At 41.9% G+C, this 13304-nt stretch overlaps 1 protein-coding gene across 4 annotated transcripts in view; it reads right to left on the reverse strand.

Moving 5' to 3' along the window:
- Window positions 1–348: 348 nt before the first annotated feature.
- ERCC4 (ERCC excision repair 4, endonuclease catalytic subunit) overlaps window positions 349–13304 on the reverse strand; it is a 39556-nt gene continuing 26600 nt past the window's right edge. For 2 of the 4 annotated variants that reach the window (XM_012453217.2, XM_064362488.1), the window contains exon 11: window positions 4855–9702. In XM_012453217.2, the coding sequence (XP_012308640.2) occupies window positions 8969–9702 (734 nt within the window). In that variant the 3' untranslated portion in view covers window positions 4855–8968. Of the gene's footprint in view, window positions 1684–2496; window positions 2656–4854; window positions 9703–13304 lie in introns of those variants that run through there. The other 2 variants (XR_001107605.2, XM_012453218.3) reach the window with 2 other exon arrangements.

Genomic DNA, 13304 nt, shown 5'->3' on the forward strand with positions numbered 1-13304 from the left:
GGCCGCCCCAGTTACAGTAAGCAAGCTCAGTACGACCAAAATAAAAATCCTTACCAAGTTGTAGGATTGGCGAGTGAGAGCTGCTGAACATCGACTTTCAGTTTCCAGATGACATTAGCCAGCATATATTTTGGTTTTTAAAAAATCGCTGAAAGGGAGGCTTTAAATAGTGATAAAACTATAAAGCCAGGTTCCAAAGACAGCGGGGTTCTAGGCTGTTACCCGGCTCCCTTAAACACATGCGGACCTCGCCGCCAAACAGCAGTGTTTTGTTGTTAAAACGCAAGGCTGCCGAAAAGGCTCATTACACTTATTGTGGCAAGCTGGTTCGTTTCACGTGGGCTGGGTGGGTGTGGGGGTGGGGGGAAGGATCACGTAAATGCTGGTCTTTAAGAGGAGGCAAATCAATACAAAAACAGGTTTTCTGTAGGTGTGAAAGGAAGACAAGCAAAACCATTTTCGTTTTTTTTCTCCACCCCCATCCCCCACAATTCTAAATTTTGGTTCCACTTAATTCTCTGTTCTCTCTCTAGTGTCTTCCTTCTCCCACTTTGCTCTGCTCCCTCATCCTGATTACCAACAAACAAAATCACCCCCCTGTTGAGCCGGCCCCATCCTCGTTTTCTTCATCCTCTCCATCCCCCATGGCTTCCTCAGCACCTCAGGCTGGTGCGCGCCCTCAGGTCTCCTGGACCCACCGAACAGGACGACCAGCTCTCTCGGCTCATCCTGCTCAACTCCTGATGTTGTGGGTCACTCCCTTGAGATTCCCTCCTGTTTTCATTCTGGTTGCTGGATGACTCAGTTTCTTTTTCTAATATTCTATCCTCCTACCTCCTAATGTAGGCATTTTATCATTGTTAGTGTTTTCAGGTTTCTTTACCTTAACCACTTATTTATTCAACCAATGTCTTCAGTTCTCACTTCAATGCGATGCCTCCTACGTCTTTTTGTTGTTGTTGTTTGTTGTTGTTTTTGAGACAGCCTCTCTCTGTCGCCCAGGCTGGAGTGCAATGATGTCATCATGGCTCACTGCAACCTCAGCCTCCCGGGCTCGAGAGATTGTTACACCTCAGCCTACCAAGTAGCTGAGACTACAGGCATTCGCCACCACGCTTGGCTAATGTTTATATTTTTAGTAGAGACAGGGTTTCACCATGTTGGCCAGACTCATCTCAGACTCCTGGCCTCAAGGGATTCGCCCACCTCGGCCTCCCAAAGTACTGGGATTACATGCATGAGCCACCACGCCCAACCCTACTACATCTTGTATTGAGACTATCCCTGACTTTCAGCTATCACAAAATCAACCTGATCAAAACTGTACTTCTTCCCCAAATCAGGTCCTTCTTCAGACTAACTTCTTCTCTTCAACAGTCTCATCATCTCCTGAGCGTAGGTTTAAACGCTAGGAATTATTTAGACTCTTCCCAGGCATACATTTTCATTTGCCACCTTCCAAAAATTGACCTTCCTTCCATTTCCAAAGCGGTCATCCTAGTTCCGGCCTTCGTTAGCCATCGCTTAGATTGCTGCAACAGCTTCTGAAGTGGTCTTTTCACCTCCGATCCTCCTTCCGGCCAGCAAGGTCTGGCAGAAAGATGACAGGTTTTGGAGTTTGAATCTGCAATGTCCTTCCACCGTGACTTTAATTTCTGAATCTCTCAGAATCTTTGTCTCTGCCTGTAAAGGTAGCATACATAACATACGTGACACACTGTAAAGTTAATACTAGTTCCTTTCCATTTCAAAATCTACTGCCAGACTAAAATTTTAAAAGGCTACTGGATCATTTTTTCCTTCATTGAACATTCACTTTTCTACTGAAATAAGAACATACTAGCCCTTGAGAGACTCCTACAATATGGCCCTAGTGTATTGCTCCTACTTAGTGTTCACAACTCTCTCTTTAAACATCATCATTCTATTTCCCATCTGTTCTTCTCTAATGTGGTAGACTGGGGCTGAAGTGCAGCGCCCTGCATCTGTCTGCTGAAATCCTAGCTGTTTTTTCAGACCCTTCTCGAATTCTACCTCCTCTCTGAGGACAGGGATGTGACCTCTTCCTCTGACCTCAGGAACACTTATATTTCTCTCGTGGCATTTTTGTTATTCCACTTGCTCATTTTCTGCCTTTGACTTCTCTTCACTGCAAGACTGAATGTCTGTTGATGGCATGGACTGTTTGTTATAGCATCAAACCCAGAGAGAGCCCTCTGCCTTATGCAATAATGCCTGACGCTGAAAATAAACCTGCCTGGTCACGCTTCTCTTGGTCTACTAATCTGTCTTCTCTCCTAAGCTTCTGTTGGGTGTCACCCTTCCCAGAAATAAAGTTGCATAGGGAGGCAAATCTGTTTCTAATTGACACCGAGTTCTGGAGCTTATAATTATAGGAAAGAGTCCCTAAATATTATCATCTCAAATATGCTGTGCTACCATTTCATTAGACCCAGTTTTCATTTACTATTTTCATGAATCCCAGGAAAGCCTTTTATTTAAAATCATGAGTTGATTTTGTTTACCTTTCAGGCCTCAGAGAGCTGTGTTCTTCTCATGTAGAAATATCTTAGTCACACAAATAGATCCTTGGGAGTGTCTAAAATTCCTTTTCTTTCTCATTCATTAATCAGTCTCTTCACAGATAGTCAATGGCTACACAGAAAAGGAACTCAGATGAAATACTCAGTTGAGCTTTTGTAAACGGAATGAGGATGAGTCCATTCAACAAATGCCAGCATCTTAAAATTTGTAGTTCTTATAATTGATACCTAATCAATTTATAGTTTTCAATATATTAATGTATGAGTACAAGTTATACTTCTCATATATTTAAGAAATATATATATATATTCCTTGATTTTAGATATATACATGTGCATATGTATTACCCTCTTCTTTTTTCTTTTTTGAGACAGAGTCTTGTTCTGTTGCCCAGGCTGGAGTGCAGTGGCACGATCTCAGCTCACTGCAACCTTCGCCTCCCAGGTTCAAGCAATTCTCCTGTCTCAGCCTCCTGAGTAGCTGGGACTACAGGCATGTGCCGCTACACCTGGCTAATTTTTGTATTTTTAGTAGAGACGGGGTTCCACTGTATTGTTCAGGCTAGTCTTGAACTCCTGACCTCAGGTGATCTGCCCACCTAGGCCTCCCAAAGTGCTGGGATTACAGGCGTGAGCCCACCATGCCCAGCCCCAACCCTCTTCTATTTTATAACTTTAGGACACATGAGGCTGGAAACAGAGTTTTATCATGATATGGGAGCTTTGGGAGCTTATGTTGGCAATATGACTGCAAAGCACAATTTTCAAAAAGCTAAAATCATAGGCCAGGCATGGTGGCTCACGCCTGTAATGCCAGCACTTTGGGAAGTCAAGGTGGGTGGATCACCTGAGGTCAGGAGTTGGAGATCAGTCTGGCCAAAATGGCGAAACCCGTCTCTATTAAAAATACAAAAATTAGCCAGGCATGGTGGTGGACACCTGTAATCCCAGCTACTCAAGAGTCTCAGGAAGGAGAACCACTTGAACCTGGAAGGTGGAGGTTGCAGTAAGCTGAGATCGCACCACTGCACTCCAGCCTGGGTGGCAGAGCAAGACTCTATCTCAGAAAAAAAAAAAAAGAAAAAAAAAGTTATAACCATGACTTTCATACAAAAAGAACAAAACAGGAGTCAAAGATTTTATTTAACTTAATTAATGAGGAATCAGGAAGATATTAAGACTGGTTCTGAAGAAAGTCAAGGACCTGAAGATTTGGAGTTTGTTGGTCAAAGGAGTGCAGAACTACATTTATGAAAAAATATAAAATCAGTTAATGCTACACTAGGCAATGATCTTTGCAATGCAACTGGACAAGAATCATTTGCATGGCCAATAGTTTTATTTAAACTAACCTCGATTCTTGTGAAGTTGCAAAATAGCCTTCTTAATCAGTGACCAAGAGGCATATGGCCCTAGAAAATCAGAGGCAGCCTAGGTACTGCTAATATCTAGCTCTACACAGGAGACTCAGTATTATTTTATCTAAGTTTTACATAATTGCTTTTGACACTTTACGAGAGGTATAAAAACAATTTGCTTTTTCTATGACATATTTGTAATCAGACACATAAAAATGGACAGAAATGTTTCCCATTCCCCCTACAGCTCCCACTGTTTCATTTTGGGCTGTACATTAAGGTTTCAAATCATGGTTCCACCATTTACTACTGGGTGACCTTGAGCAAATTACTTAGCGTCTCTGTGTCTCAGTTTCATCACTGTAAAACAGGATTAAATAATAGTACCTTCATGGCTTTGTTATGAGGATTAAATAAGATAATGGATAAGTGATTTCTAAAAAAAGTAAGTTACAGCGCTGCTACTGAGAAGGGGTTTGCTAGTCTGCCAAAGTTTTATTCAGACACTAAAACGTAGTGAGAAATAACCTGTCTCACACCTTGTTAAAAAGGGATACGGAGCTACATTTTGAAGCAGAAGCAAACGTAATTAAATCATTGAAATGAGCCAATCAGTAACTAATAATTAAACTGGTTTGAAAGACTGCAATAAATTCTCGAGGTGTTGAAAGGATAATTTGTTTCTTCCAACTCTGAAATTAAAGGAACAAAAATGTATGAGGCAGGAGTGGCAAGGGAATATTCACCTTTGCTGAGCTAAGATACCCCAGGCCTTGTGCTTACCACACACTCATTATAAACTCACAAATGAGTATTTTCAGAAGAAGAGTTTTTGTTTTGTTTTCCTCCTTAAGGAGACATGATACAGAATGAAAAGCAGAAAGGAAAAATAACCAATATTTTCGAGTCTTAGAAAGTAGGTTACTGAATGAATTAAACAGCAAAAACAGTGGTTCAAAGAGCATTTCTGCTTTAATCGTTAATTCTGCATAACAGAAACAAAGCAATATTTTCAAGATTTTAAATTATCACTGCTGGTAATATACGCCCTTTCACTATACATTGCTATTTTTACTTTGCCCATAAAATGCTGAGGAAAATACTGAATAAATATATATCAAACACACACACATAAACTCTGTTAAAATTCATATCAATCAGTTATTTCTCACTCCCATCCAAAATTTTGCTTTTGCATCTTTAATTTAAAAGACAATAGCACCGTGGTTTAGGCCACCAAAAACCCGGTAGATAAAGATGATTAAGTAAGTGCTGAAATTCAGAATTGAGTCAGAAATACCTATAAACCAAAGTAGAAAGCAAAATAAGAAAAGTGATAATTCATGTCAAAGCCTGCCTTAATTTTAATATACTTCATCCTGAAAAAAGAACTTTCCCAAAATGTTGGTTTTTAAGAGGACATCTCTACACAAAAGAGAATTTCCCCAAAGAAGTTTTCTGAGCCAAAAGAAAATCAAATTATCCTTGCAAAACAAAAGGAAAGACCAATAACGCCGGCCTTCCCCGACCCTACTTCTTCAGATTTGCTTTACTGTAGGTTTTCCTGCTAAAGGCCATTGATTAATTCTATGTTGTGGGATTTCAGTGCAACCAAATCTAGACTTAACCCTTCATGTCCTAGTGGCTTAAGGAATGAGACTATTTACAGACTCTCATGAGCTGGGAAACTGTATCCAGGAACTACTCAAACACATGTAGACATATTGTCTGCTGAGCTTCAGACTGAAGAAATAGTAACTTATTGCCAAATGGATAATATTTATGACCACTACTAAAAATGATTTCTTCTTGCATAATTTTAAGGAAGTATCAAAAAAGGCACTATGATTTAAATGAAACCTAAAATGATTTCTCACAATATCTCATATGTTCACATTTTTATACAAAAAACTTGTAAAATAGAATGCTGATCTAGCTTTTAAAAAAGGTTTTAAAAGAGCTAAACATGAGTTCATAAGTTGGATATTTACTATCTTGAGAGAAAAAAGTGAAGTTAATAAAATGATGCTGGAAAATAAACTATTAATTTTGCAACTCATGCGTCTCTAGTTCCTTTTCCAAAGAGTCTTAGATGGTAAAAAAATTTGTACAAAAATCTAAGTAAACACTTGATGTATTGAAAACTTTCCAAAACTGGTAATACAATGAAATATATGTAGTTGGAAGAGGAAGTGGTAGCGAGAGGCTTTTCACTTATAATGACCATTTTAGAATTCATTAGAAATTACTGTTCATAATTCAAATACATACAAGACAGTGCACCTGTCTTCAAGCGTCCAGCAGATACAACAGCAAAGAATAGATTTTGAGAGCCATGGGGCACTGGTATAAAGTGCAATTAAGACTGTTATTTATGTTGCACTAGGTAACAAGGACTGTTGAAAATGGTAGCAATAAAAAGACCTTATTTTTGCTGGGTGTGGTGGCTCATGCCTGTAATCCTAGCACCTTGGGAGGCTGAGGCGGGTGGATCACGAGGTCAGGAGTTTGAGACCAGCCTGGCCAACATGATGAAATCCCGTCTCTACTAAAAATACAAAAATTAGCTGGGCGTGGTGGCGTGTGCCTGTAATCCCAGATACTCAGGAGGCTAAGGCAAGAGAATCGTTTGAACCCAGGAGGCAGAGGATGCAGTGAGCCAAGACTGCACCACTGCACTCCAGCCTGGGCGACAGGGCGAGACTCCGTTTGGGGTGTGGGGGAAAGAAGACCTTATTTTTATTTTTGAAAACTAACTTGGACTGAAACCCCTTTCACACAATATGCTTTGTTAAGATTTTCCTTTTATATAATGAAACAACAATAAAAGGCAAGTGGAATTATACAAGAAGGAAAAAAAGAGACTCCATACTGCAAGCAGAAGTACTGGAAGAGGGTGAAGAGACATAATAACCATTACCATTTGAAGTGGTAGGTCTATTTTAATATACTTTGAACTATCTTCAATACAACAATATATACAAAATAGAATGTTGACGACAATGCTGTAATCATTCAAATTTTTGTTTTCTATTATAAGGGGTATATTTTGAATCCTGAGAAAAAATTAGCAGCCCAAATCTTTATTCCACCTTAAACTAATTTTTATTTCTTGTCCTTCTCTTTACTCTCCACATCATCTTACAGAGTTCTACGACAGCCAATCTGGTTCTTGACACCCCTCAATTCATTCTTGTAGCACCCTTGTGTAAAGTTCAAAATCCATATATACTGTTAAGTACCAATAAATCAAGATGCCAATATGAGAGGTTCAGTTCAAAAAGGAAAGCTAAAAATAATTTTGTTGGCTGGGCGTGGAGGCTCATGCCTGTAATCCCAGCACTTTGGGGGGCCGAGGCGCAGTGGAATACCTGAGGTTAGTAGTTTGAGACCAGCCTGCCAACATGGTGAAACCTCGTCTCTTCTAAAAACACAAAAATTAGGTGGGCAGGGTGGTGCGCACTTGTAATCCCAGCTACTCGGGAGTCTGAGGCTGGAGAATCGCTTGAACCTGGAAGGCGGTGGAAGCAGTGAGCCGAGATTGTGCCACTACACTCCAGCCTGGCGAACAGAGGGAGACTCTGTCCCATTAAAAAAAAAATGTTGTTAAAGTTGAAGACAATTTTGTATTACATGATCCAGCATCTATTAGTTCAAATAGTACAGCAAACAAAAAAATAGCTGATATTGATGAAACATTAAAATATGTGATACAGCTAGCAGAACTGACGTCTGTATCAGCCCCTGAGGTAGAAAATTTACTACTCATTTCTAAACATGTGAACCATAGCCAAATTAGTAAAGTTCAAATATAAAAGTTTAAAAATTGCACAAAGATGCTGTGAATATCCTATACGTACACTTAAGTAAAAAGCCAACTTAAATCAATCAGGAGGTTTAGAATGGGATTTTCTTTCTTTATGGATTTTTAAGTGTATGTATTTCTTCTGAATTTTTATATATTCCATACACTGATCTTTCATTTACCTATAATCCTTTTTATCTCAAGGCAGGAAAACCAAATCTTGAAAGCTTACTGGGCCACTTACTGGCTTGTATTTAGGTCCCCACACAGAGAAGAAAGGAGCCACCCTGGCACAGGATTGTGAGAAATGAAGAATCACAGGAAGGTGAGCTTAGGTTGTATTTCTAGAGGATATGGTGCTGGTGTCTTAGGATATGAGAGAGCTGGGAAATGAGGAGGTCTTTAAAAAACTCTATAACTAGCCATTTGGGCTTAGAGATCTCTGATATTAGGAGACTGAATATGTGTAAAAATTGAGAATTCTAAGAGCTCCTTCATCATTAACTTTTACAAATAGGTCATTCATTTTATGTTTTAAAAATACTAACTTTACAATGAAGTTATGCTACATATGTTTGGGTCATTAGAAGACTAGTCAGCCAGTTTTAGAGGTGGGGGTCTTGAGTTAGTAATAGGAAGGTTCCATAAAATTTCCTTAGAACAGACAGGCAGAAGAATTACGGAGCTGAAGAAAAAGCGATAGAGAGAACTGGTCAGGAATGGCAAAGAGATGTTCCTTCTCAGTGTTCCAGAAGGCTCCTTTGTAGACAGAGGGTCAGAGCATGATTTCCTACACAAACATCAGTTCAAGCATCCAGCAGATAACAACAGCAAAGAACAGATTTTGAGAGCCACGGGGCACTGGTATGGAGTACAATTAAGACTGTTATTTATGTTGCACTAGATAACACGACTGCTGAGAAGGGTAGCTTCCTCATGCCTGCTCTTTTCACTCCCTGCACCCTCTGTGCCTTTCTACCTTCTCGTAGAAACTTTACTGATTGTGAGAGATCTCATTTAAAGAGGGATATGCTAAGCCTGGCATGGCTTGTGCAGGGAGGGAAAAGAGCAGGTACAGGCAAGTTGAAGTGATGCCTAACTGCAGAGTTCAGAGAGGAATCCCGGCTTCTGGTCCACCACACAATCAGTAAGAGCACTGGAAAGGAATGAAATACCAAACTAATAATTAATAACAACCGACGATGTCTGGCAAGGAGCAGCTGAAAAGCACAGCCATGGGATAAGAAAACAGCCCCCACTGTTCACTTTTTAACTCTTCCTTTAGATGCGACTTCTGCATAAGAGGTGTGAATGAAGTCATAAAGCTGCTTGGCATTTGCAGTATTCCCCAGAATACTCGTGAGCTCCTCTTGTGACAGGGTTGCTAATTCTGCAATGCTCTTAACATGGTGCATCAAGGAGCGGCAGTTTTTGGCATTCACCCCTGGCATTTTTAACAAGAAGTCTTGGGGACCAGGATTATACTTTTCTGACTCGGGAAGGGTTTCGGAATCTGCTGTAATGGCCAATGCTGTTGCCGCATCAGGCTGTGGCTTATTTTGTTTCAGCTCCTCAAACAACTCTGCCGTTGCATGAGGAGAGGGGCACCAGAGAATCCGGAGTCTGGGGAAGTGAAGTGTAAGAAGAGTGAGTTTGGAACTAATGTCATTGCTAGAGATCTCCTGAAACAAGGCACCTCGGGAAGTGAGAGAGAAAGGCTTGCTAGGGTCAAACTCGATCAGAAGCATGGGATGCTTGTAATAGCGGGACATGGAGATGCACTGGCTGTAGAGGCGGCCATTATTTAAAGAGCCAATTAAATCACTGATACTCTTGCGCTCCACGCACATTTCTGGAGTCAGGATGTAATCGCCAACCTCTAAAGTCACAGGTTCAATGTCAATGCCCCGACGATGGATCAGAGATGGGAGCTCGCTGCGAAATTCACGCATATCCACAACTATGCTTTGCTGTGTACCGTTCTGTTCCTGGCCACCTACAGAGAAAAAGTAAGTAATGTCACTGGGAAGAACCCTCAAAAAAGGAATATAGCAAAATCTAAAAATCGATGTTTCTGTTGTTAACTCTGATGGATGGTTACATAATTCTACATGGTAATATTTCATATAATTTCTGTATTTTCAAAAAGATTTGTTTACAAAGTAGAGGTGATTTCCCTTAAATGAAACAGAGCTAATAAGAGAGTTAGAGTCTATCAGTAGTTCCTTATTTGCAATGATTCATAAATCCATCATATCTGCTAAAGTCTCCCCTCTGTAGTTTCCTTATAGCCCATTATTATTGCACTGACCACATTCTGTTGGTCAATGTATTCCCAATTCCTAGGACAAAGCCTGAGAGCAGATGCTTAAAATAGCAGACACAGTAGATGCTTAAACATGCTCACTGAGTAAGTCTAGTGATTTAGGAACTATTGTGTTTATATCAATGAGTCCAGACATGGGGAAAGGGAAGGAGTTGAGAAAAACATAAATATCTTAGAACACAGCTTCTCACATTCTAACATGCACATGAGCCACCTGGGGTGTGTTAAAAAGCAGATTCTGGGCGGGGCGTGGTGGCTCAAGCCTGTAATCCCAGCACTTTGGGAGGCCGAGGCGGTGGATCATGAGGTCAAGAGAGCGAGACCATCCTGGTCAACATGGTGAAACCCCATCTTTACTAATACAAAAAATTAGCTGGGCACGGTGGCACATGCCTGTAATCCCAGCTACTCAGGAGGCTGAGGCAGGAGAATTGCCTGAACCCAGGAGGCGGAGGTCGCGGTGAGCCGAGATCGCGCCATTGCACTCCAGCCTGGGTAACGAGCGAAACTCCGTTTCAAAAAAAAAAAGCAGATTCTGAGCCAGGTGTGGTGGCTCAAACCTGTAATCCCAGCACTTTGGGAGGCTGAGGCAGGCGGATCATGAGGTCAAGAGATAGAGACCATCCTGGCCAACATGGTGAAACCCCATCTCTACTAAAAATACAAAATGAGCTAGGCGTGGTGGTGCGCATCTGTAGTCCTAGCTACTCGGGAGGCTGAGTCAGGAGAATAGGTTGAACCTGGGAGGCGGAGGTTGCAGCAAGCCGAGATTGGGCCACAGCACTCAACAGCACTCCAGCCTGGTGACAGAGTGAGACTCTGTCTCAAAAAAAAAACAAAAAAAAGCAGATTCTGGCCAGGTACAGTGGTTCACGCCTGTAATCCCAGCATTTTGGGAGGCCAAGGTGGGCATATCACCTGAGGTCAGGAGTTTGAGACCAGCCTGGCCAACATGGTGAAACCCCATCTCTACTAAAAATGCAAACATTTGTCAGGAATAGTGGTGCATGCCTGTAATCCCAGCTACCTGGGAGGCTGAGGTGGGAGAATCATTCCAACCCCAGGAGGTGGAGGTTGCAGTAGATTATACTCCAGCTTGGACAAGAGCGTAACTCTGTCTCAAAAAAAAAAAAAAAGAAAAAGAAAAAAAACAAAGCAGATTCTGTATTCAGTAGGTCTGAGCTAAGGGGTCTAAGAGTCTGCATTTATAACAAAATCCCCCGTGATGCTAATGCTGCTGGTTTAAGGATCACACTTCCAAGTATCAAGGGCTGCTCTAGGCAGAATAATGGTACCCTCCAAAGATGTCCACATTCTTGTCCCCACAACCTATAAATACAGGCATGTGCTGTACAATAACATTTTATGACAAAGTGCATGTCAGTCAGTGATCCCGTAAGATTACAATACTGTATTTTTATCATAGCTTCTTATGTTAAGACGTGCTTAGATTTACAAATACTTACCACTGTGTTACAGTTGCCTAGAGTATTCAGTACAGTCACATGCTATCAGGTTTGTGGCCCAGGAGCTATAGGCCACACCACATGGCCTAGCTGTGCAGCAGGCTAGATCGTCTAGCTTTGTGTAAGCACATTCTGTGATATTCACATAATGATGAAATCGCCTAATGACACATTTCTCAGGATGTATCTCCGTTAAGCATTTTGAGATTGGGAGATTATCTGGGTTATCTAGGTAGGCTGAAGGGTTCTCACAAGTGAAGGATGGAGGTAGGATGATCAGAGAACAGAGGATGCTATGCTACTGGCTTTGAAGACGGAAGAAGGGGCTATAAGCTAAAGAATTCAGATGGCCTCTAGAGACTGGAAAAGGCCAGGAAAGGGATTCTCTCCTAGAGCCTCCAGGAAAAATGCAGCCATGCCAACATCTTGATTTTAGCCCCATGAAAGCCATCTGGACTTTGAACCTGCAGAACTGTAACATAATAAAACATGTGCTGTTTTGAGCCATTAAGTCTGCGGTAATTTGGTATAGCAGCATAGGCAACTAATATGAAGGTGTGGAGAACTGACCTCTAAGGACAGGCTTCTATGAATAGCTCTTCTACGGACCCATCTTTGTGGTCCCCATGTACTCCAATTTATCTTCCTTCATATTGCCTTACATTCTGTAGTTCTTCATGAAATGTCAACAACCTGGTTGATTTTCCAAAGGATTTTCTCTGAACAAGACACAGAGGCTCTGAGGCACTGTTTCCCAAAGTATGGTCCAAAAACCACTTCCCTCAGAAGCCCCCGAGCTGCTGGCTCCATTTCATATCCATTGAGTCAGAATTTCTATGAACTGAGGGCTGTGAATCTACAGTTTTTTTCTTTTAGACGGAGTTTCTCTTGTTGCCCAGGCTGGAGTGCAATGGCCTGATCTCAGCTCACTGCAACCTCCACCTCCTAGGTTCAAGCAATTCTCCTTCCTCATCCTTGAGAGTAGCTAGGATTACTGGCATGCACCACCATGCCTAGCTAATTTTTTGTATTTTTAGTAGAACGGGGTTTCTCCATGTTGGTCAGGCTAGTCTTGAACTCCCGACCTCAGGTGATCTGCCCGCCTCGGCCTCCCAAAGTGCTGGGATTACAGGCGTGAGTCACCGCGCCTGGCTGAATCTATAGTTTTTAACAAGCATCCGAGGTTATTCTAAAGTCTACTAAATTCTAATACCCGGCAGGGTGCAGTGGCTTACGCCTGTAATCCCAGCACTTTGGGAGGCCGAGGCAGGCAGATCATGAGGTCAAGAGATCAAGACCATCCTGGCCAACATGGTGAAACCCCGTCTCTACTAAAAATACAAAAATTAGCTGGGCATGGTGGCACGCACCTGTGGTCCCAGCTACTCGGGAAGCTAAGGCAGACGAATCACTTGAACCCCGGAGGCGGAGATTGCAGTGAGCCGAGACTGCACCACTGCACTCCAGCCTGGCGACAGAGCAAGACTCCGTCTCAAAAAAAAAAAAGAAAAATTCTAACACCCACTGCTCTAAATGTACTTGGCCTCACCAAAGGTTACACCAACTCAATCGTATTGCTTTTCTCATGCCACCTGGCTGAAATCAGCTACTGCTGAAATTTGGGGAACGGTAAAATGGTGACTTCTGGATCACAGTGCACTTGGAATTCAGCAGGTTTTGGTAGCATGCCATAGTCTGGACACTGCACAGCAATGCAACCAGACACGGGGGATCTGGGGAGCTACCAAGAAGAAATGAATACGGAAGGAGCCGGGGAGTGAATGCACCCCAAACAACTCCCACCTA

The sequence above is a fragment of the Aotus nancymaae genome, unplaced genomic scaffold, assembly GCF_030222135.1.
Source record: "Aotus nancymaae isolate 86718 unplaced genomic scaffold, 86718_ANA_hifiasm-v0.15.2.pri h1tg000049l, whole genome shotgun sequence".
Lineage (NCBI taxonomy): Eukaryota > Metazoa > Chordata > Mammalia > Primates > Aotidae > Aotus > Aotus nancymaae.